The 22683-nt window shown below is 37.6% G+C and overlaps 1 protein-coding gene and 1 long non-coding RNA gene across 3 annotated transcripts in view; both read right to left on the reverse strand.

Annotated features, from left to right (window-relative positions):
- Window positions 1-334: 334 nt before the first annotated feature.
- On the reverse strand, window positions 335-7428 carry LOC120869040. The gene is made up of 2 exons (XR_005722406.1): window positions 2908-7428; window positions 335-1495 (listed from the first exon to the last, which is right to left on the reverse strand). It is a non-coding gene; the product is annotated as an uncharacterized LOC120869040 (long non-coding RNA).
- Window positions 7429-8843: 1415 nt separating this feature from the next.
- STAM (signal transducing adaptor molecule) overlaps window positions 8844-22683 on the reverse strand; it is a 55037-nt gene continuing 41197 nt past the window's right edge. For both annotated transcript variants that reach the window (XM_040248089.1, XM_040248090.1), the window contains 6 exons: window positions 19287-19375; window positions 17051-17138; window positions 16554-16608; window positions 15857-16010; window positions 13789-13958; window positions 8844-10171 (listed from right to left, as the gene is read on the reverse strand). In XM_040248089.1, the coding sequence (XP_040104023.1) occupies window positions 9946-10171; window positions 13789-13958; window positions 15857-16010; window positions 16554-16608; window positions 17051-17138; window positions 19287-19375 (782 nt within the window). In that variant the 3' untranslated portion in view covers window positions 8844-9945. The remainder of the gene's footprint in view (window positions 10172-13788; window positions 13959-15856; window positions 16011-16553; window positions 16609-17050; window positions 17139-19286; window positions 19376-22683) is intronic.

The following is a 22683-nucleotide window of genomic DNA, read 5'->3' on the forward strand; positions in this document are numbered from 1 at the left end:
ATTTTATAGATGATAAAGCTGAGGACCAGGAAAAGATAATGCAATAAGCCAGGGTGGAAAATGTGATTGACAGATATCACCCCTAGGAGGCTCACTCACCAACACAGCATCCTTTAGAAAGAAATGGAGCAATTTTGTCCAAGAAAACTAAACTCTGATGTCAAAATGAACCTATAAATGACCTGCATTTGCATCTCCTGATTTATAAAAGTATTTAAATAAGTATCTACTAAGTGCTATGAAATATAAAAATTTAGAATGCAGTAAACCTGGAAAACCTGGTACATTACTCAAAAGTCAGCCAACGGAAGGTCAAATCAATAGTTAATTTTTAAAAAATCAGTGGAAATAATGGCACGATGGCCTTGCCCATTTAACTCAGAAAATGATGGTTTTCTTTAATTTTCCTCTTTTCTTTCCCTTTTTTTGGAGAGAGATGGCAGAGTTGTCAGTCATATAATCTCACAGATTGTACTTCGGCAAAACACAATTCTTTGAATCTGAACGTGCTCACATGTTCTACTGGGATCCTTTCGACCTTGTAAAGAGGAAAAAACATTTTATATCCTAGATATACCTGATTCTTTTCCATCACTTAAAAACATATTTTTTTAAGTTAGAAATAAATGGTGACGAGCCACTCACCATCCATCTCTAAATGACTTTTGAGAGTCAGTATGGATATAACTGCTCTTTGGAAAACAAAAACTTGTTGAAGGAGGTGATACAATTAAGGAACAATGTGAGCAAAACGCAAATTTCCAAGAGAAACAGTAGGTGAAATGCAGGCTTTGTGGCTTTTGAAATGTGGCTTTGTCCAGGAGAAACAGTAGGTGAAATGCAGAAGATGCACCCAGATAAACTGAGTCACGCAGGTACATGCAAAACACCTGCAGAAACAGGCAAAACCCACATGCGGGCATGCCTCACCCCACCACCAGCAAGCAGCCTCAGCTCACCCAGGGCTGAGTCACACATAGCCAGATCTGGTGTCACAACCTGCTCTCCTCCTCTAGCAGTCCCTATGCCCATCTGCATGTTAATTCACAAATAAATCCTGCCCATACCCACTCCCAAAGGCTCACGTCAGGTCTTTGTCAGGGTAAAGAGTCATTCACTGTAACGTTCATGTCTCCATAAACCATTTAACACACGAAACAGTGCTACTATTTATATTAGGTTCCTATTTTTATTCTTAAGTATGTTATTGCAGATGCTTTGCAATGTTGTGCCTCTAATGGGTTTTTCCCATAAACTCTAAGGCTTTTTTTATCGTGTAGTAATGCATGCTGCATAGTGATTTTTAGGACACATAAATGCCTGACAGCAGAATTCCCTGTATTCTGAGCTCCAGGTCATCAAAGTTACAACATTTTAAATTCAATAAACAGGAATTATCTGTGAGAACCACAACCAGTCTTCAGGTTTCTCTTCAGTTGATTTCATTCTGCATAGAATTTTACATTTCTCAAACCACAGCTCTTGGAATAAATATCTAGAAAAAAAATGAATTATACACAGCATTTTACTAATAAACATGTGAATTACTAGATATAAAAAAGTTTAGAAATATGACTTTCAAAAGATACTATACATAGTAATTTATTCTACTCAATTTTAATAATGCTCACCTCTTGGTCAAAAATGAAAAATACTTCAGAGTTTTTCATCTCAAAATATGTTTGACAAAACTGTTAAAACATATTACTTAAACTCAGCTCCTTCAGCTACTAATCTATCCTCCTTTGCTTAATTTTTGAGACCAATTTCCCTGACCACTGTGAATTACAACATACATAAAACAAACATTTGGTATAAACTGAAGTGCTCCCACTGAAAGCATAAATAGAATCATGCTCCAGTAAGTATTCTTTAGCAAGTAAAAACTGGAGGATATATTTTTTTTTGGAAGACATTTTTTGCTTTTCAAACAGACAAATCAGCACAGTTAGACACAAATGCTGAATAAGAGTTAAAATAAAAAACAGAACTTTGCTCCCTTCATACTGAAAACCTGAAGGAAATGATTCTCTTTCAAGTCCATGAAAGGCATGCAGAGGAGAGATACCCCTGTTTTGCGGAGCGAAGCAAAAGCACAACACTTTACCGTACAGCCTAATAAAGTTCCATTCCAGACACTACAAGTCTTCCTGTTTCAAATGCATATTTAATTTAACCCGAAGGAAACCCACTGGCCTACCAGCTCCCCCTCCAAATAAATTAAATTTGGCAACCATGTCAATGAAATAAAAGTATCCTGATGTTTTGATATCAAATTATTTCACTAAGACCAATTAGAATGTAAGTAATCTTTTAAAAATAAAAGACACATTGCCTATACAAATACAAAATTTATTTTCACTATGACGTAAAATAAAGAACTTTGTCATTTTTGTTTGTTTGCTTGTTTTGGTAAAACCTAACCAGTATTCACTCTTGAAATTACTCTTAAAAAAATCAGCGTGAGACAGCAAAAAAGATTCTAAAAAGGAACGGACTATTCCTGCTGGGAATATAACACAACTAGTGGTAACAACTGGAAATTCTGTCTTTCCCCCTCTATAAAAAGCTTATTTACTTTATGTAATATTGACAAAAGCCTTTTAATGAGATTCCATGAAATATCATAAACTTAGGAAATAATTTTTAATGCCAGCAGAATATCTAATTTCCTGAAGTCCAAATAAGAACACTATAAAAAATATTCATTTTATTTTTGAAATTGTTCTATATAACTATGTAAAATACTGTACACATGTAACTGATATTGACACATAAGAAAAAGTTGGTTAGAAAAAACTAACCTTTAAAAGCTAATGTTTATGTGTATTAATAACTTATAATCACACATTTTTCTAGGTCAAATATTTGTGATGCAAAAAAATAATGCCATTGCTGATTATGTACCTTATTTGGAATATTAGAAAAAGACTCTCTCAGCCTGTCTCAAAGATGGAAGCTCCTAGTTTCCATAGTTCTCCAGCATTTCAGGTAATCTGCTTATTTGGTAAATAAAACAGAAAAAGTATACACTGGTTTTGTCACCATTCTCACCTTGGTGAGTCCAAGGGTACTATTCTGCTTACAAGAACATCAAAAGCAATAAAATTTCATAATAGGCTTAGTCTGTTGTTGCCTCTCCTTTAGCTTGAAACAAGATATGAAAACAGTATATGCTTCAGAGCCATAATTATTTAATTTTTCCTCCAAATCGGCACCAGTGAAAGTGAAAGTACTATCAAGTGAACGTGCTTCTACTCAAAGTGCAGATATTCCTCATGGGGTCACGCAAACATCAACAAAAGGCTCAGGAGTTGACTAATGCAGGGGTCCCCAACCTCCAGGATCTAATGCTTGATGATCTGAGGCGGAACTGATGTAATAATAGAGTGCACAATAAATGTAAAGCGCTTGAATCATCCTGAAACCATCCCCCTGACCCTGGTCTGTGGAAAAATAGTCTTCCACGCAACCGGTCCCTAGTGCCAAAAAGGCTGGGGACCGCTGGACTAACAGACATCAAGTATCCCAGATTACACACAGGGACTGTTATGACCATATGCTGGGAACATGTTCCCAAATTTCTGTACCTTGTCTGCTTCTGAGCTGTAAGGTAACAGCAGTGGCACAGATGAGCTGTCCAGGCTGAATGGCGAGAAGGCTGAGGCTCTGAAGCACAGAATTTCTGCAAGCTTCAAAGGATCATGTAACAGTTATACTAAAGTGACAATTTATAAATAAGTAGAAGGCTGTGGAGAGATTCATGGAACTGCTAAGGATCACATATCTAGCAAGATAATTCTTTTGACAAAAGACATATCTGGGTTAAAATCTGAATTCCTAAGGGTCATGAACTAAAATGTCCACATCGTAGTAGAATAGAACCCCAATAAACTTGTGAAACATAATTTAGTTCTTATTCTTTTTTTCAACCAGAAGTATCACCACATCCTTTACAAAAAAACCCCATGTGGTCAAAATGGATACAATTTACAGTGCAAATACTAAAACCATGTGTTTTATCCTGTGCCATCTACCATGTATAGAAATGGGCTTGTTATAATGAAGCTTCTTTGGTAAATATTTAGTGAATTTACCTGTATTCTTCACTACAACTTCGTTAGTCATGTTTCACAACTCTTTTAGGGTTACCGTATTTTAAAACTACACAATATCAAACATATTAAATTGAAACATTTTTTTTCCCCTCTGAGGGAAGAGGAACAAAATTCAAAACCAGTACACAAGTATTTTAATCATACCATATGGACGTTTCATATTTGGCATCTTAAATACCTTCCAGATAGTATCACACACAATTAATCAAAAACATTCTCAATTGTTTACATACTTGATCTCTTTTTTGAAGTATTAAGATGTGTAATTATCCTGCACTTAAGAAATTTCATATAGCCTGACACAGAAACAATGGATTACAAATACTGGGGTTTTTTTTTAAAAGCCATTAACCAACTGAAATAATATGAGGGTTTAAACCAGCTACTTAACAACCTGATAGTGTATATTATTGTAACTTGCATGTGTTTCTAACTTTACTCTGGGTGTAAATTTTACTCAGCCTGATTCCAATTTGGCAACCAATCTCAGGAGAATAAGTAAAAACTAGATTTTTTTAAAAAGGAAGTACTTCCCTTCCCTTAAAGTGATTTCAGTATCTTAATAGAATATATGAATAAAAGGTAATGAGTCTTTTAAAACAAACATACCAAAATGTACACACCCTAAAACAAAGTTCTATACTTGTTGATGCCATTTCTAAAATACTTAAAAGCCACTGTGAGTGCATCAGGTACCTACAAGCTTGAGAAAAGCTGATTTGGGTTTGAATGGGGATAGTTTTTAAGGGTTCAGATTTTCTTCACTGACTCTAATTGCAATTCGATAAGAAGGACACAAAACTGTACTAAGCATTAGTGGACTGAGCACACAACCTCTATTTATGAAGAATAACCACATCTGAAGGCTCAAAATGTTCACTTATATATACACTTTTCTGATATGAGATTGAAAAATTTAGAATCACCATCTTTAACCATAAATCACATAATTCTGACTAACTTTTGAAGGGTTAAGAAAAAAGAGGACTATAATGAGAACAGAGCATCAAATAATAAATAATTAACATAAAAAAAGAGAGATAAATTCAGAATGTGGGACACACTAAAAGACAACAGGTTTGATCTTTAAAAAGGCAAAAAAAAAAAAGAATAGATTAATCCAGACTCATAAAGGGACATTAAAAATGTGATCTATTTCCTGGAATTAAAAAAAACTGTACCTATAAAACAGGGATAATTAGGGGTGTTTGATAACAATTATATTATAGAATTACTACTGTTAATTTTCTTAGATGTGATAAAGGCTTAGGTTATGAAGGAAGAAGTATTTATCTTTAACAAAATACATGATGAAATGCTTAGGTATATAGTTTAGTGCAAAGTCTAACTTTTCCTATTCACACAATAAAGTATATGTGGATATGCACATAGGGACACACCTATATACAAGCATGAATACACACACACACACACATATAAACATAAAAAGATAAAGTAAATGTAACAAAATGTTAATGATTCATGAATCAAGGTGAAGAGTACTCAGGTACTCAATGTATTACTTCAATCTTTTTATAACTGAAAATTCTCAACATACAGAGTGGCTGGCAGAAGCATCACTGGTAGTATCAGATGCTGACTTCCAAGGGCTAACCTAGTAACACAGTACGTCCCCTCTGTCTAATCGTAACCTCTAAATCAGTGGTCCCCAAATCGGGCAGATACATTCTAGGGTACCGACTAACAAACCAGAGATAAGCGAACAAATATTAGAATTTCTATTAATAAATTTTCCTCTTATCCTTGTAAGATTTCTTGAGTTTCATAATGTACTACATGTATTACTACAGTAGAACTTGTACCATTTGTAAATACACATATTTTGAGGCCATAAACTCAAAAATACTTGTTACTGATGGCATAAGATTAAAAAAATCTGAATATACTTTTCTAAAATACACATAACTTTCTTAAGTCTATGAACACCAAAAGATATTAGAACCAGTTCCTTTCATGTTTATGCAGGAGCTTACTGATACTCAATATGTAATCCTTACCAGAAACCCTGACTCGAAAAGAAACAGGAAATGGAGAATAATGGCATTGGCAAGTATTAACATAAAGCTAGGAGTAGGAAAATCAGCAAAGAACACTATGACCACAAGTTATCACCAATAAAGAGTTAGGCTTTGTTCAATAAGGAAATCTGTATGGAAAAAATATTTCTGAAGCTAGAAAAATCAGGGGGGGAAATAATCTCAAAAGAAGACCATATTAAAAAAAAAAAGTGCATAAAATTCAAAGCAGTTTTGATTAGAAACAGGGGCTGTAACCATAAATAGCACAGAAAATAATCCAGGGACTTCCCTGGTGGTCCAGTGGTTAAGACTTCAACTTTCAAAGCAGGGGGTGCAGGTTTGATCCCTGGTCAAGGAGCTAAGATTCCACATGCCTCATGCTCATAAAAAACAAAATCTAAAATAGAAACAATATTGTAACAAACTCATTAAAGACTTTAAAAATGGTTCACATCAAAAAAAATCTTTAAAAAAAGAAAGAAAATAATCTAGGTATTGACAAAAACACTTAATCGTGATTCTAAAATAAAAAGATAACTGAACATAAGGTCTTTGAGAAATAGCTAAGTAAGTTTTTTCTTTATGTTTATTCTAAAGGGTACAAAGATTCATTGACAATGAAAAACTTTTTAAATTAGAAAATGATATGATTTTGTTATTAAATAAATAATGATACAACAGGACTCTATAATTGCTAACTGGTAAGATGAGAAAAAGAAAACAGTGATTTTAATGTCTTAAATGAAAATTTGACCAATTATACCAATGGACCTCAATTTAGAAAATAATTGTATAGCTTTTGCAGTTGCAGAGTTTATCATATAGGACACATTTATCTTTTATAAACCTGAAGCCTGGGACTAAAGATAAGTTTCATGCTGAATTATACATGTGTCATTTCTGAAAACTATGAGAAAAGAACGCTAGGGTCTACTAAGCACTTTAATTACAAAAATTAAGAGGTATAGAGACAAACTTTCAGAATTTTTAATACAGTGAAGAAAATCTCTGGCACAGAAAAAGGTTCCTCATGAGTAGGAGAGACAGTAACAGCAAAGCAGGACCACAGAATTAGGGGAAACGAGGGGAAGGACACACTATGCATTATTACTAGTAGGCAGGTTTAGGACACTGATGTATTAGCCATCCGACTGACCATGGGGTTTGTTGGCTACTCTTGCTAGGCAGTAACTGGGCAGAATTTTTCCATTCAGATGTGACTGGCTTATAGATACATAAACTTCATAAAACTTTATAAAAGTAAAAAAAAATTTTTACTTTTACTTTATAAAAGTAAAAAAAAAATTTACTGAGAAGTAAAATTTGCTTCCCAGAAATTCATATTATAGCTAATTTATTTTATAAATAAATTCCCTTTAAAAAGGGACAGCTACCTGTTAAAGAAAAATTTTACCTAAGTGTAGCACATACTCCGGTTGCAGAACAAAATCACTGTGCTCCTAATTGGTCCTTTGCTATTTCTATCCTTGCCATGTCACCTGAAAGATGGAAAATCCAGTGCTTCCTTTTCAGTGGAATTTCTTCCATCTGGTATTTTCATACCTAGTAAGTGAAAGCTGTTTAGTTGCTAAGTCATATACAGCTCTTTTGTGACCCCATGGACCATAACCCGCCAGGATCCTCTATCCATGGGATTTCTCAGGCAAGAAAACTGGAGTGAGTTGCCATTTCCTTCTCCAGGGGATCTTCTCAACTCAGGGATCAAACCAGCATCTCCTGCTCTGCAGGCAGATTCTTTACCGCTGAGCCACTGGGAAAGCCTAGTAAAAGAAAACTGCAAGCTTATAATATAGTATTAGTTTTAAGTATTTTTAAGTATTCATCATTTAAATCTTTATAAAAGCCTAGTAATATGACTAGGCAAAGAAACTTACACATGCCTTGTAATAAGGGTAGTCTTTGTTCATTTCACCATTGTTTGACTTTTACAAGGCAAAACACATACTAGAGAATATGTTATTGATTATACAGCACGAAGTGTATCAAAATAAAATGAGACAATGATACATTTTGCCATTGGTATTGGGGAATTTATCAAAAGACGGAGAAAAAAACAGTATGAATTGAGACAAAGTGTATCACTTAAACTATTCAAATGGCTATGAAAAATATTACAATCTTTTGACAATGTTTAGCAAAAAACAACATATTAAAAGTTTTAATGTAAAGTTTGATTTCGAATTTTAAAATTACTGTTTGAGGGCAATGTACTCTAAACTCAGGAAAGCACAAATTAGGGTGATATAAGATGGTGATCCAAATTTGAACCTACCTTGTCAAAGGTAGAATCGTGGTGTCAAAAAGGAAAGCAAGTACCTGATCACAATAGTCTCAGAAAATACAAATTAAATCTTCATTTATGGTGTGAAATCTGTTAATAAATCATTTACTATGGTACTCAATTCTTCAGTTGTTTCAATAATAGTGTTAAATAACAGCACAACTAGGGAAATTATAAATATTTAAGGAGATTAAAATATCAGTAGAAAACATATTTCATATGGATTAAAAGAAAAAGCATTCACTCAAAACTACTTCTGAATAAGAAGCCAAAATAATTCCATTCGGGAACTTTAAAAGAGAGGAGAGAGAGAAAACAGCCTATAAATCCAGTTTCAAAGACAAGAATAAATATACAAATTGTTAAGCAAAGCCAGGAATCTCGATGACTTTGAAACGTCTACTTACACTCATTTTAATGAAGAATTAAAGGATACAATGTGTTAAAGACATATTTAAAAGACTAGTAGTGGAATAAGACAGATGAACTGAATTTCGCCGTAGCCTAAATAATTACAAGAGACTGAAATTGTAGTGTAATTCATGTTCTCTTTCCAGTTTAAAAACTTCTATCCTTTGCCTCTATCTTTGGTGTCACTGCCACCAATAAACACAGTATACAGCTTAGAACCCTAATTACTATCTTTGACTAGGAAAAAGTAAATTGACATTATCTCTTTAAAAGTTAAGATATAAAAGAATGCAGTCCGACTTGATTTTTGTCTCATGGTCCCACAGTATTCTGCTATATCATGCCAAAATGTCAAAGTTTAAAAGGGAACATCATCATTTGCTAGAAGTGCACCAAAAATTTAGCTACTGTACACTGGTGTGATGACAGCTAGTAGTATGCAGAGGCTACAGAATGACATAACATATGTGCGTTCAGCTCCCAATTACTCTCAGGAAGGTTCAGTTGAATGGGAAACTGAAACGGGGACAATAACACCTTCATGTACATATGCTACAGTTTTGTTCTCTTGCAGTTTGAAAGGATAGTGTAATTATCTTCAATTTACACAAAACATTATGAAACATGGTAGCTGCTCAGGATTAAAATAAAATAGCAATGTCAATTAATTTAACAGTGTTAAATATATTCACATGATCACCACTCGTGATTCAAAATGGCCAGTAGTGAAGTTACACAGCAACCTATATACACAACGTTTGCCACAACAGTGTTGGTAAGTTTGACTCTTTGCAGGCCAGGTGATTTTACGAGACAGATAATCTTGCATTGATCCTTTCATATTATGAAAGGAATTATATGTTGTAAGTAGTTTCATTCCTCACAGGGGAGGGGAGGGGAGACCCTCTAAAAAGTCAGTGCAAATTGAAGAGGATCTCCCTTCTTGAACATTGGAACGTGTTGACCAAGATACGATTCCTATAAGCTGAGGGTAAACCAATCTTAAGATATTAAAGGATCTTGGAACATTGCCATTGGCGATCGGCGGGTATTTGCCACAAAGGGGACTCCAGTCCTATAGCAGAGCCTTCTGAGAGTACGGCTGCTGCGGCTGAGGTGGCTGCTGGCTGCCCCCAGGCTGGGGCAGTGTGGACGGTAATGTATAGTTCGGCACCTGGGACAGGCTGGTCCCTGCGTTCTGGTAGATGGTGACGTCGGGAGCAGCTGTGGCGGCAGGGGGAGGGCTGTACACTGAAGCCTGGCTGGGATACGTACTTCCCGGGACGGAGCTGACCATTGTGCTGTGGAGGGGAAAGAACACTCAGTTAGGTCAACACATGACTTACACAGCCATTCAGAGAGCAATAGGAAAGCTGTTCACCAAACAGTTACTCATTTAAGTGATCCATTCCCTTAAGTATTTATTAAATGGCTAGAATGTGCCAGATACTGCTATTTGAGGCACTGGGATATCATAAAGGAAGAAGGGGGGCAAGTCCCCACCATCATGGAACTTATATTCTAAGAGGAGGAAAAAAGATGAGAAAAAAAATGTGTAATATGTCAAGAGGTGGTGACAATAGGTGATACGAAGAAACACAGGGACTTCCCTGGCGGTTCAGAGGTTGAGACTTTCGCCTTCCAATGCAGGGGGTGAGTTTGATCCCTGGCCAGGGAGTTAAGATCCCACATGCCAAAAAACCAAAACATAAAGCAGAAGCAACATTGTAACATTGTAGACTTTAAAAATGGTCTAAATCAAAAAAAGAGAAAAAGAAACAAAGCATCCCAGGAGGACCACTAGCTCCTGGGACAAGAGATTCCTGAGGATCCAGGATGGTGGGGGAGGCCACTCAGATACATCAACGCTGAAGGAGAGACCGGAAAAGAGCGGGAGGGGGTGATACCCATGATCTAGGAAAAAGGGCACTTCAGGCAAAGAGGACAGCAAGCCTGTGAAAAAAGGGCAGGCACGTTCAAGAGATAGCAAGGAGGCCTTGATGGCTGGGCAGAGTAGGCAGAGGGCAGAGTGGCATGAAGTGAGACAGCAGAAACAGAGGAGAGGAGCCTGCGTACACAGGCCCTGTAGACTGTGGTCAGGATCCTGGCCTGTGGCTGAGGGGGATGGAAACACACTGGTTGGTTGTGGACAGAAGAGCAATCAGGACTTTGCTGGTTCAGTGGTTAAGAATTTGTCTGCCAAAGCAAGGGACTTGGGTTCGATCCCTGGTGGTGAACTAAGATCCCACATGCCGAGGGGCAACTAAGACTGCGCACCATAACCAGAGAGCCTGTGCGCTGCAACTGCTGAGCCTGCGCACCACGAGAGAGGCCCACGTGCCACAACCGGAGAAGTCACGTGCTGCAACTAGGCAGAGAAGCCCCTACGTGTAGCAGTGAAGACCCACCACAGTCAAAAAACGGGCAATGTGACACGACTTGGTGTTAACAGGCTCACCCTAGGGTGACGGAAGTCTGGAAAAGTGACAACCTGAGAACTGAAAATCTATGTAAAATAAGAAACTGTCTGCTAGATATGGACCGAGGGACACTAAAATACCTGCCTACCAAAAACACAGGAAAAAAATTCCTCTTGACTGTGATCTGCAATTAGAAAGCTTGAGTCAAATATGTCATATACCTCTATGATGTATACTTCCACCTCCATTTTCACTACTTCCAATTTTGTTAGCATATGTTTGTTTTGCCATCAGTTTTCTCATTCAAACACACACAGATGCACATGTACCTACACACAACTGTTCCTAATATATCTTTTTAAAAACTGCCTCAAGGTCTTTGTGAAGACTTTTCAAGGAACTGAAATATGTAACTCACTGACCTAATACAGCCCCTGAAACTCCCATCAAAACATTTATTTATCAAGTATTTACTGAGTTCCCACCAGGTGTAAAACTCTGTGCTACACAGTGTGGCTCTGAAGCTGACGGGTCCCACTCTCAGGATACAACAGCCTAGTTGGGGACACAGACACAAGACGACGGTGTGCTGGGGGCCTGGGACAGCAACAGAAGAGCACCATGCTGGCGAGGGGGACAGCCGTCTATGGGGTCACACAGAGGTGGACACGATTGAAGTGACTTAGCGGTAGCAGCAGCAAGGACTAGAGAACGAGTAGAACAGCCAAATGAAGAGGACTCAATATTTTGATATTAATGCTCTGCCAAAAGCACCTCTTGAAATGCACCTGTGTTTCTGCAGAGGTGATATTTACAGCTAGCCAATAGCCAGGCTGGGGGATACAGCACAGGCCATGGGTCCAGGACAGGTGGCAGGAGAGGACAGAGCAGTCCCCAGCCAACAGTGACATGACTCTGACTCTGCAGCACCTACTATCAGAGCAGCTCATTTACAAGGATAATACCTCAAGGCTCTGGACTAAGAGATCCAAGTCACCTTCAGTGACGAGAGCCACTAGAGCTGCACGTGACAGGGTCACCGAGGACCAGCTGGGATACAGCAGTACCTCTGGATAAGGCTCAAGTTTCTAAGAGCTTCCTACTTCATTCCCGTACACTGGCTCACTTCTCAACAATTTCCACCTCCACTCACTTTGATCTAATTTTAAAGTAACATGTTACTCTCCTAAAAGCTGCTCCCTAATGATTTCCATGTAAGGGTCTTTGGTTTTAACAAACAGAATCTTTAAAAAAATTAAAAAGTCCTTGGACAGACAGGCAGGGTTCCACCTAACTTTTCCCCTAAACTCTTGTAACCCAGTAGGCAGTGCTGTCTTCTGGCTACTGTCATCTGATGCCTGTAACAGGCTTCCGCACTACCCTCCTTCTTAAGGTCACTTCAGAATACAAGATGTGACCACAAAATCATGTTTGGAATCCCTCAGCATCCCTAGAGTAGGGTTCCTGAGGTTGAAGAGTACAACAGTGAAGGCAGGACAGCTCTGAGACGACTCCAACATGGATGCAGGTTCCCAGAAATTGTGCCTGTGTTACTGAGAAACTTCTGTTGTGAACTCTTAAGTCTACCTGTTTGAGTCAAAGGAATGACTTCCCGTTGAAGGAGAAAAAGCATTCATAAATTATGAATAATATAATGCATACATATAGTCATTTACATGATGGGGCATTATATGTAAATGACCAAAACAATGAGCCTGACATTTCATCATCAGCTACTCGCCCCACGAACCATGTCAGCTTCTTGCTACTGTCTCCTTCCACGTGGTTTATTACGCTGTGATATATATATACTAACTTCCTACCAGGGTAAAAAGAAGGAAATATTTGTTTCTAAGAGAGCTCAGAACTATAAATTGTAAAGGAATAATCAAAGAACACTTAGCTTTTTATGTGAAATTTGTATAAAATGTTAAATTACAGTAATCAAAATAAACAAGTTTCATTAAAGTCCTCAGCTAATATCACAGACTCAGATAAAAACAAAAGAAATTCTGATGGGAAGGAATATCAAAAATACCTAGCTACATTGCTTCTCAGCCTTTTGGCTAAGCTCAAGTGTAAAAATACCTAGCTACAATGTTATGTGGCAGCCTGGATGGGAGGGGAGTCTGAGGGAGAATGGGTTCATCTATAGGTCTGGCTGAGTCCCTCTGCTGTCCACCTGAGACCATCACAACACTGTTAATTGGCTATACCCCAATACAAAACAAAAAGTTTAAAAAAAAAAATGAGGTAAAATCACAATCCAGCAGTTCAAGGAATCAGAAGGACAGAGGACTGGCATGCTGGCTGGCACTGCCACACTGCAGGGGGTCCCAGAGAACCCACTTGCCACCACAGACAGGGCTGACCTTCTGCTATCAGTGATGACACCCATGCTGCATTTTTTAAATCCATTTTTCATGATTACAGATGATCGACGGCACTTGAGGGTTTCAACAGCGCTACCCGCAAACAACAGTCAATAATCAAATTACTTGGGGTAGGAAGCCTGGGCTTGCTGAGCAGGAAGGGCTGGGTTTGCAGATGGTGGCACTGCTCCTTGGCTGAGGGAAGACAGCTGCTCTGGGGGCAGGCTGTAGCTCTGCAGGTGGCTCATCTGGGCGCTCCCTGCGACCAGGTAAGCACCACTCTGAGGAGGGTACACCTAGAACAGTTCCACATAAAACATGTTAGGTTCCCTCTGATTTTAACAGGCATGCTTTCAATTACAAACAGAACAATAATCACATCTCTGAAATCCTGTAAGTTACTTCTGCTGTCAGGCATTTGAAAAAGTTACTTTTCAGTGAAGTGGGCTTCTGATGATTTTTGTTCTTAGGTAAACAATAGCAAAACTCATGTTCCCCTCCATACAGAAGCAGTAAAGAAACTGACCTTGAAAACTGATACTGATATAATCTCTCTTTCCATGTTGATACTGTATCTACCTAAAAGGAATCCCTGACTCAATGGACATGAGTTTCAGCAAACTCCAGGAAATAGTGAACAACGGGGGAGGCTGGCATGCTGCAGTCCATGGGGTTGCAAAGAGTCACATGACTTAGTGACTGAACAATAATAACAACAAGGGAATCCTCCAAAATGCTTAAGAAAGTGTATTTGAATTCACTGTGTTACAGCAACAGTTCACACGTTTCTCAATACCTATTAGAGATACACTAAATATTTCCTAAGTTACAGTTTATCGAACACAGAGCAAGCTAAGCTACCCTTCAAAGTCTGCAGGGTCAGCCGACTTTGTCAAGGGCCCGGACAGTACACGTGTCAGACTTCGTGGACCACACGGTCTCTGCCGGCACTACTGAGCTCTGCTCATAGAGAAAGCAGTCAGAAACGAGGTAGAAACCAAAGAGAATGGCTGTATTTCAGTAAAAGTTAAAAAAAAAAAAACAGGTGCAAGGGCTGGATTTTTGCCCTTGGGCCACTGTAAATCCCTGCGTCTAAAAACTGTATTTGTTTTAAGCCAGAGAGATTAAGGTCTCAAGTGCCTCCCAAATCTTAACATGCATAATATTCTAATTTTCTGTAGTATTCATTAGATACTTCCATTTCACATGTGTGAAAACTGTTCAGGGAGTGCGACTCTCACTAGCTGTTACTGTAAGATGGTAACACCACCATCAGGACACGAAACCACCACCATCTGAGCGCCTGTGTTAAAGCCACAAGAGACGCACCACACACAGAATCCAAAAGGTCTTCACTGTAAACGCAGTTGGTCCAGTCCTCACAAAGGCAATTGTTTGCACTTTGCAAAACCAACAGCAAGGGGTTCTGTTTGTCTGTTGGCTCACGCTGGTATCATGACTCATGGGTACGTGTTGTCCAGCCCCACATTTCTCAGGTCTGGCTGCTCTTCCGCAGGGTTCTGGACCCTCCCTTCAGAAGTGGACCTCACCAAAAAACAAAAAAAAATTCACCTACACAAAGTTTATGGTACTCTGTGTGGATAAAATACAGTGTCTGGCGAACTGCTCCCTATACCCTGCACTTGGTGAGTTTGGGAAATGGGCTCTGGAAATAACTGCTGGTGTGACGAGTTTTAGGGGCCTGTGCTGCATCACACATGTTCCCATGTAATGGAACAGAAAAAAATCCAGATCAAGGCAGCTCACTGTAAAACTGAAAATGGTAGATACTCACAAGGACTTAGTAATATTAAGAAACCGTACTCACACAGACAAAAACTGTCCTTCTTAACCAGAAAATTAGATGTGAAGCTTTGAAAATACCCAGACGTTTGGATCTCACAAACGTGAGATTCAATACACCTGGGGTAGAGCCAATGCATCTGTATTTTTTTTAACTTGATGGTGACTGATGTGCACTTCTGCATAAATATAATTTTTTAGAATAAGAACAAAAGGTATAGTTAGCATACTATACATTGTACTTGTCAAGTAAAAAAGTCTTCTAAACTTTATTTTTACTCTGAACATTACTTTTGGGAAGTTTCACATTTTACAAAAACACAGCTATTTCAAATAATCTCAAATATATTTGAAAATTTTAAATGAGATGCTTGAGCTTTTAAAAGCTTACCTGAGAACCAGAAACTCCGGATGACTGAATATAATACTGCTGATTCTGTAATTTTGCATACATGGAATACATGGGGTCTTCATTCATTAACTTGGTATACAAGGACAGGGCTTCCATCACTTTAACATTCAGTTCTGAGAGTTCTGAATGTTTTCTGAAATATTATACAAGAATGTAAAACATCACTGCTATTTAAATGTTCTAAGTAATAAGATGTATCAAAATAGCAAAAGTAGGCAAGAATGGTGTTAAGTAGACACTATTAAAAATGTAACTTGGTGACAAAAAAAAAAAATCTTATAGTTTAACTCCAAGGCAACCAAGATTTAGGTGTTGTATGGGTAAGATTTAGGTGTTGTGTGGGAAGGACTCGAGCTTATTGCACTTGACTTTACCTCAAAATATCTAGGTTTCCCTCATTAGTATTACAGATGGGTCATCTGTGGGGCTTGATGATGCCACTAACAGCAAATATGATTACAACAGTTAGCCCTTATTTAAAAAAAAGGACTAACATTAGAAAGGGGGCGGGGAGGACAGATGGGTCTAATTTCGACTCTCACATCTAGTGGAAAACAAGTGAAAATGGGCATATCTGTAAAAATAAAATAAAAAGGCATCTCCATTCCAAGATGCAGCTTAGAGAGCTCTGTAGGGAAGAGGGCACGCAGCACAGGCAGCACACACATGGTCTTACCTATCGATATCCTCCAGCTTCTCATCAATGAGAGGCCCCATCTGGTGACACATTGCTAAGATGACGAGATGAAGAAATGTAAGACAATACAGCAAAAGATAGCAACTCTCTAAAAGATGTCATTTGGAATAATACAAATTCTATCAATTAACCTTAGGCCCACAGAACCCAAGACTGGTTTTCCTGGATATTTATAAAATCAATACTTTCAACTGATTGCACTGCTCTCAGAAAACTTCAGTACCAATCTTCATTTTTACAACATTTTAAAATGTTGAAAAAAATATTTAATTTGGATAGAAAAGTACCAAAATTTGAATTCTACCAAACGTTTAAACTGCATGTAAACATGAGACTGGTCACAGAAGAGTGAGAAATGTTCACAGTGTTTATATCATCTTCAATTTTATTTAATAATAAAAGCACTCTGTAAGAGAACATTCGATATAACCCTTAATTATTTTTTACTTGCGAGGTAAATGGAAAACAAGGTTTACCTTCAAGATGAAGTAACTCTGGAAGATCCGGTTGATCATCACTGGGATCTGTACTCTGCAACATCTGTAGCAACTGGTCCATTTTATCCTACAGGAATTAAACAGTTAATATAAAAAGCAACAAATCACTCTGCCACAATGACTTCTCACTTTGTTAATTAGATAATGGATGAGCTTGTAATTCACAGATATGAAAACTTCAATTTTGCTTTAATGTATTTACTATCCATGTATTTTCTTTACTACCATGTGAAGTCAGAGTCTTGAAAGCTATTTCTTCCTGTTTTCGAAACTGACAACAGAAATTCTCTTAAATAAGAAGAAATAGAGCAACATTTAAATTTACAACATGTGAGTTCATTAATCTCTTATGTCATGCTCGTGGATTTCCGTCTCACTTTGTTTTGGAGCATCGGTAGCCTGGCCACAGTGACAGGTGTACCCTATCAAGCTGGCGTCATTACTTATGACTAACAACTCGGTTACTACTTCTCCACTGGGGAGAATACAGCAGCTGTTTTATAAGGCACAGCTCAGCTCTATTCCAGCTGTTCCTCTTCTAAGTAGCACCAGAAGGATTTATTCTACATTCCCTTTCCACCAATGTTTCAGTTTGTCATCAAAAAAAGGGAGGATGATTTGTGGTTTCTCTACTCTCCTGTGTGAAAGGCTGGAAGGCATCTCAAAGCAGTGACTCAGATCTATTTCAGAATCTTTTGTTTTAGACCAACAGAAATAAAGAAGCCATCATGACATAAATACTCGTAAGCACTGTATTAGCAGAGATGTATCTATATGTAAGTTTTAAAAATCAAAATATAGATCTCCTGTACCAAACAATATTACTCTAATAACTGCAAACTCTTCTCCATTCATGGTTTTGACAAGGTTATACTACTAAGCATAGCTACTTAGGTAAATTATTTAAAGACTATCAATTCGAAGCAAAGTCGTTACATAAACCAAAACAACTTTACAGTCTGCACAGAAGGAGAATAGTTTGAGAGATGAATTAATCACTAAGAGTGAAAATGACACAAGTATATTAAAAAAAACTCTCTTGAAGTCAAAGAATTTCATATTCTGAAACAGATACTATTTTCAATGTAAGAGTCCTAATTTCATTTTAAGTAGTCTAACAGAGAAGGCACATGTCAGGAAAGTGTCTGAAGTCAAAAAAAGAGGGAAGGAGTAAAATGAGAGTCAGCTAGCATGTGGGTAACTTCCGTCCTCTTGGTTTACAGAATTCTATACCCTATTTGAAATTATCTATCAGAGAAATGAGGTTTCTAGACAGACCCTACATGCATTTTCTTTATTAATATTTATTTATTTGGCTCTGCCAAATTAATTACAGCACATGAGATCTTTGATCTTCTTGTGGCATGCGGGATCTAATTCCCAGACCAGGGATCAAACCTGGGCCCCCAGTGTTGGGAGATTGGAGTCTTAGCCCCTGGACCACCAGGGAAGTCCCCACGCATTTTCTGATGTCTAGCCAAAGCTGATTTCCCTGCCCCTATACAGGCTCTGGCTCTCAGCACAGCCTTCAAAAGAGTGCTCTTTGAACGTTAGTCCTCTGGCTCCCTCCAAGAAGGCTAAAAACCTACAATCCCTTCACATATTTTAAACAGGAATTCTCATTTTTCATCATTAGTTTAAAATGTTACAAAGGATATAACTGCCAAAAAATTAACTAGTGAGATTTAAAAATAAAAGCCAAGGACGTCGCTAGCAGTCCAGTGCTTAGGACTCCACATTTCCAGTGCAGAGGGCTTGGATTTGATAGCTGGCCGGCGAACTAAGATCTCACATTCCGTGCAGTGCAGCCAAAAAGTAAAAAGTAAAGTAAATAAATAATAAAAGTCACACATTCTTTCGAATTTATCCAAAAAGTCTCATTACAATAGGGTTTGTAAGAGCAAAAAGAAAAAAAAAACCCACAGAGAACTGAAAACAACCTAACTGTCCAACAGCAGAATGAAGTCATGATAAACCCATACTATGGAAGATTAACAGGAAGTTAAAATGAGAAGGGACAACTATACCTACTGATATGGCAAGAAGGGGACTAGAGAGGAAATTTCCAGGAGAATTTTGACTTGGCCTGTATTATTTGAATTTTTATAACAACAAAATACATGCATTAATCAACGACTGAATTTTTTAGAGAGGAGAAGAACACCATTTCAACTTCAATATCAAGTAAGGTGCTCTCGGGCAAAAAGTCACTTACCTCATCAATGTAGGCTTGTTCTGGCTCTGGTTCTATCGTTTCTACCTGAACTTCATCACTAAATTGTACCGTCTTCTTCTCCGTTTTAACTAAAAAACATGTAACAATTATCTTTTCCATATCATAAATTTACAATTTTATCTTATACTTTAAGTTCCAGGAAAGAATCTAGGTGTTTCCTATATTCTCTTCAATCTGACAGACTCAATTTAAGGGATACACCACTAGCAGATTAAGGCAATAATGACAAAACAATACATTATGAAACTGTGTAAAGACTTCTTAATTTTCTCTTCTAAAGATTTTATGTTTTCCATAACAGATACTTCACTAAAAATAAGAGCTGTATTTCTGGAACAAAATTAATCACCTATTACAAATGAGAGTTCAGTAAACTGCTGAATGAAAAGCCAAGTTTTACAATGGTATAAATGAACTCTGCTATTTAAAATTAATCCTCTTTTCAAATTACCAGTTCTTTCAAAGAAAAATCTCCACTTTTCCATATACTCTTTCAATATAGTGAATTTGGGAAGTGAGCTGTATATTCCCTGCATGACACTCAGACTTTTTTTTTTTACACTAAGGGAATGACATTTAGGCCAGTGGAGAACTTTACAAATGGCCTTGGCAGGGATCTGAGTTTTTCCACTAAATCAGTCTGTATTTTTTAGTTACATTATTCTTTGCAATGAAAGGGTGGTTACTAAGGGATCTGCAAACTAGAAGTACATATTTCTCTTGCTCAATGAAGCAGTCTTTAAAAAGTATTCAATATATCACTAACTAGCAAGTATAAGGTTATTTCCACAGCAACTGACTTTCTCCAAAGTAATACTGAGAGGCACATACAGCCTTAAAGGAATGAACTTTCTTTTGGGATCTTTTTATCCATCTATCAATATAGTTGCCTTCCCCGGTGGCTCAGTGGTAAAGAATCCACCTGCCAATGCAGGAGACACAGGTTTGATCCCTGGGTCAGGAAGATTCCCTGGAGAAGAAAATGGTAACCCACCCCAGTATTCTTGCCTGGAAAATCCCATGGACAGAGGAGCCTGGCAGGCTACAATCCATGGAGATGCAAAGAGTCAGATAAGACTAAGCATCTAAATAACAACAAATCAATATAGTCAAGCAGTATTCATAAAAATTAAGACTCAAGGTGGAAAGAGGGGGAGCGGAAAGGGGCAGAATTAAGGAAGGAAAATAGTATTTATTAAACCACTAAATGTGCTTAGTGGAATACTGCATTTCCCCCAATGAGTCTCCAATACAATCCTCTAAGATATACCCACCCTGTGAATGAGGTGAACAGTGGCTTAGAAAGATTAAAAGCAAATCAATGGGAAGGCCTGGACCTGAATGCCCATCATTCCAGCTGCACTAGCCCACACTACTGGAATACAGCCTGTGACTTTACTCTGAGAACAATAAGTCATATCACTTATATATTCTATGTTGGACTTCCCTGGTGGCTCAGAGGGTAAAAGCATCTGCTTACAATGAGGGAGGACCCAGGTTCGATCCCTGGATCGGGAAGATCCCCTGGAGAAGGAAATGGCAACCCACTCCAGAATATAAATGGAAAAGAGTTTAATCTCCAATAAAGGAATATATTCATCCCAAAAAAGTCACAATAAAGAAAAAGTCTACATACACAAGAAATTTCAGCTTATCTCACTTTCCCATGGGAGAAAAAGAGCCACCTGCTATAGATATTTCCACCTTTTATATCCTTTTTAGATATATGTATACACGTAGAAAGCTGGGACAGCCCTGCAAGGTAGACTTGCCATCCTAACAGCTGGGGTGCACAAGTCTGCAGTGTTTTTTCTCTTAGGGGCTAATACTGTTACTTTGTATATGTGCATTATGTTTGCATATTATGTGTCACATGTGTATAAATATCACACACACACACACATATACACATATATGATAAAGTCCTTTCACAAAATCTTACTGCCTCTTCAAAATGTAAACAAGCTAAATAGCTCAGGCATTTCTAATGATACATTAAGTGAAGTGGACCTCTATTTCCTCATATAGAACAATGCTACGAGGATCTTGCTAACACTCCTTTTCCAAACTTGAGAACTATAACTCCATTACATAAGCTCTGATGCTCTCTTTTAGGTGGTCCAGAGTGAAACACATGAAAATAGCTAGAAAATTCATTTTAAGGCTACCTTGCTATGTGACAGGGAAGAAGGTAAGATGGCTACTTTATCCATGTGACATACTGGATCTCATCTGGAATGGACATTCAAGACAATTCTATCCAACAACTAACTCAACATAAACAAACAAAAACAAAACAAAATCACAGATAAAAACAAAACAAACAAAAAAACTCACAGCAAAATACAGAAAAGTTCACCATCATTAGGCAAGGTTAAAAAATGGGCACATTATGCACTGCCATTTAAACCAGGTTCTACAGCTTGTTCTTGATTTTAACAAAAAAGAAGTTCATAAAGGAATGGGTATCAGAATCTGTCTGTATTAAAGTGACATAAGACATCCTGACAATAACTAGGAGACGGCACTGTTTTATCCAGTATCTGTGATGTATGTTATTAAAGCCTTCTCTTGAAAGAGAAGCATTTCTGTATTTTCAAAGAAAAGTGTATCTTTACTAATACATAGACACTTATTTATCATTTATTGCATAAACATTTATACAGTCTGTATTCTGGATAAGACTCAGTACCAAGTACTGCTGTAAATAAAACAACTGAGACAAAGATCTTTTCTTAAAATTCCAGTAAACTGAAAAAGACCAAAGCAAATGGTGATTTACAACTTTCTTTGATCTCCTCTATCTGGCATTACAGAAAGATGAGCTGAGCTGAGACGTTTTGCCAAGATAACTAACATACAAAAACCCTTAATACTCAAAACATTTCAGTTGCTAATAGAAACATATTTCTGCTTCCTTAAACAGAGGAAGAATATGACTTATTCCTGATGACATATTTCTGCTTCCTTTAACAGAGGAAGAATATGACTTATTCCTGATGACTCAAACTTATCATTAGGAAGATTCATCACAGTATTTTATGGAAATACAGTGGCCCGCTTACCAGCATTTCGATAGGCTACTGGCAGCTGACATCTCCTGCAATGATTATGCCTGCCCGTAATACCACTTTTCCTCCTTGGCCCCACTTTTTAGTCGGTTTCTCCTTGTCAGCAAAGCTTTGGAAATCAGAAAGTACTGACATGGTTAGGTATGGTTCCTTCTGAATATCTGACATTAAGTATAGGAAAGCCATTAAGTTGCTCAGAGGCCACTGCTTCCAAGTTTGCAGCTGGACACTAGGGAAACAAACTAACCTTAGAATAGGAAGGAATCTCCACAAGGTTACACCCCATCTGTCACACTATTATCAAC

The sequence above is a fragment of the Oryx dammah genome, unplaced genomic scaffold (assembly GCF_014754425.2).
Source record: "Oryx dammah isolate SB20612 unplaced genomic scaffold, SCBI_Odam_1.1 HiC_scaffold_10, whole genome shotgun sequence".
NCBI lineage: Eukaryota > Metazoa > Chordata > Mammalia > Artiodactyla > Bovidae > Oryx > Oryx dammah.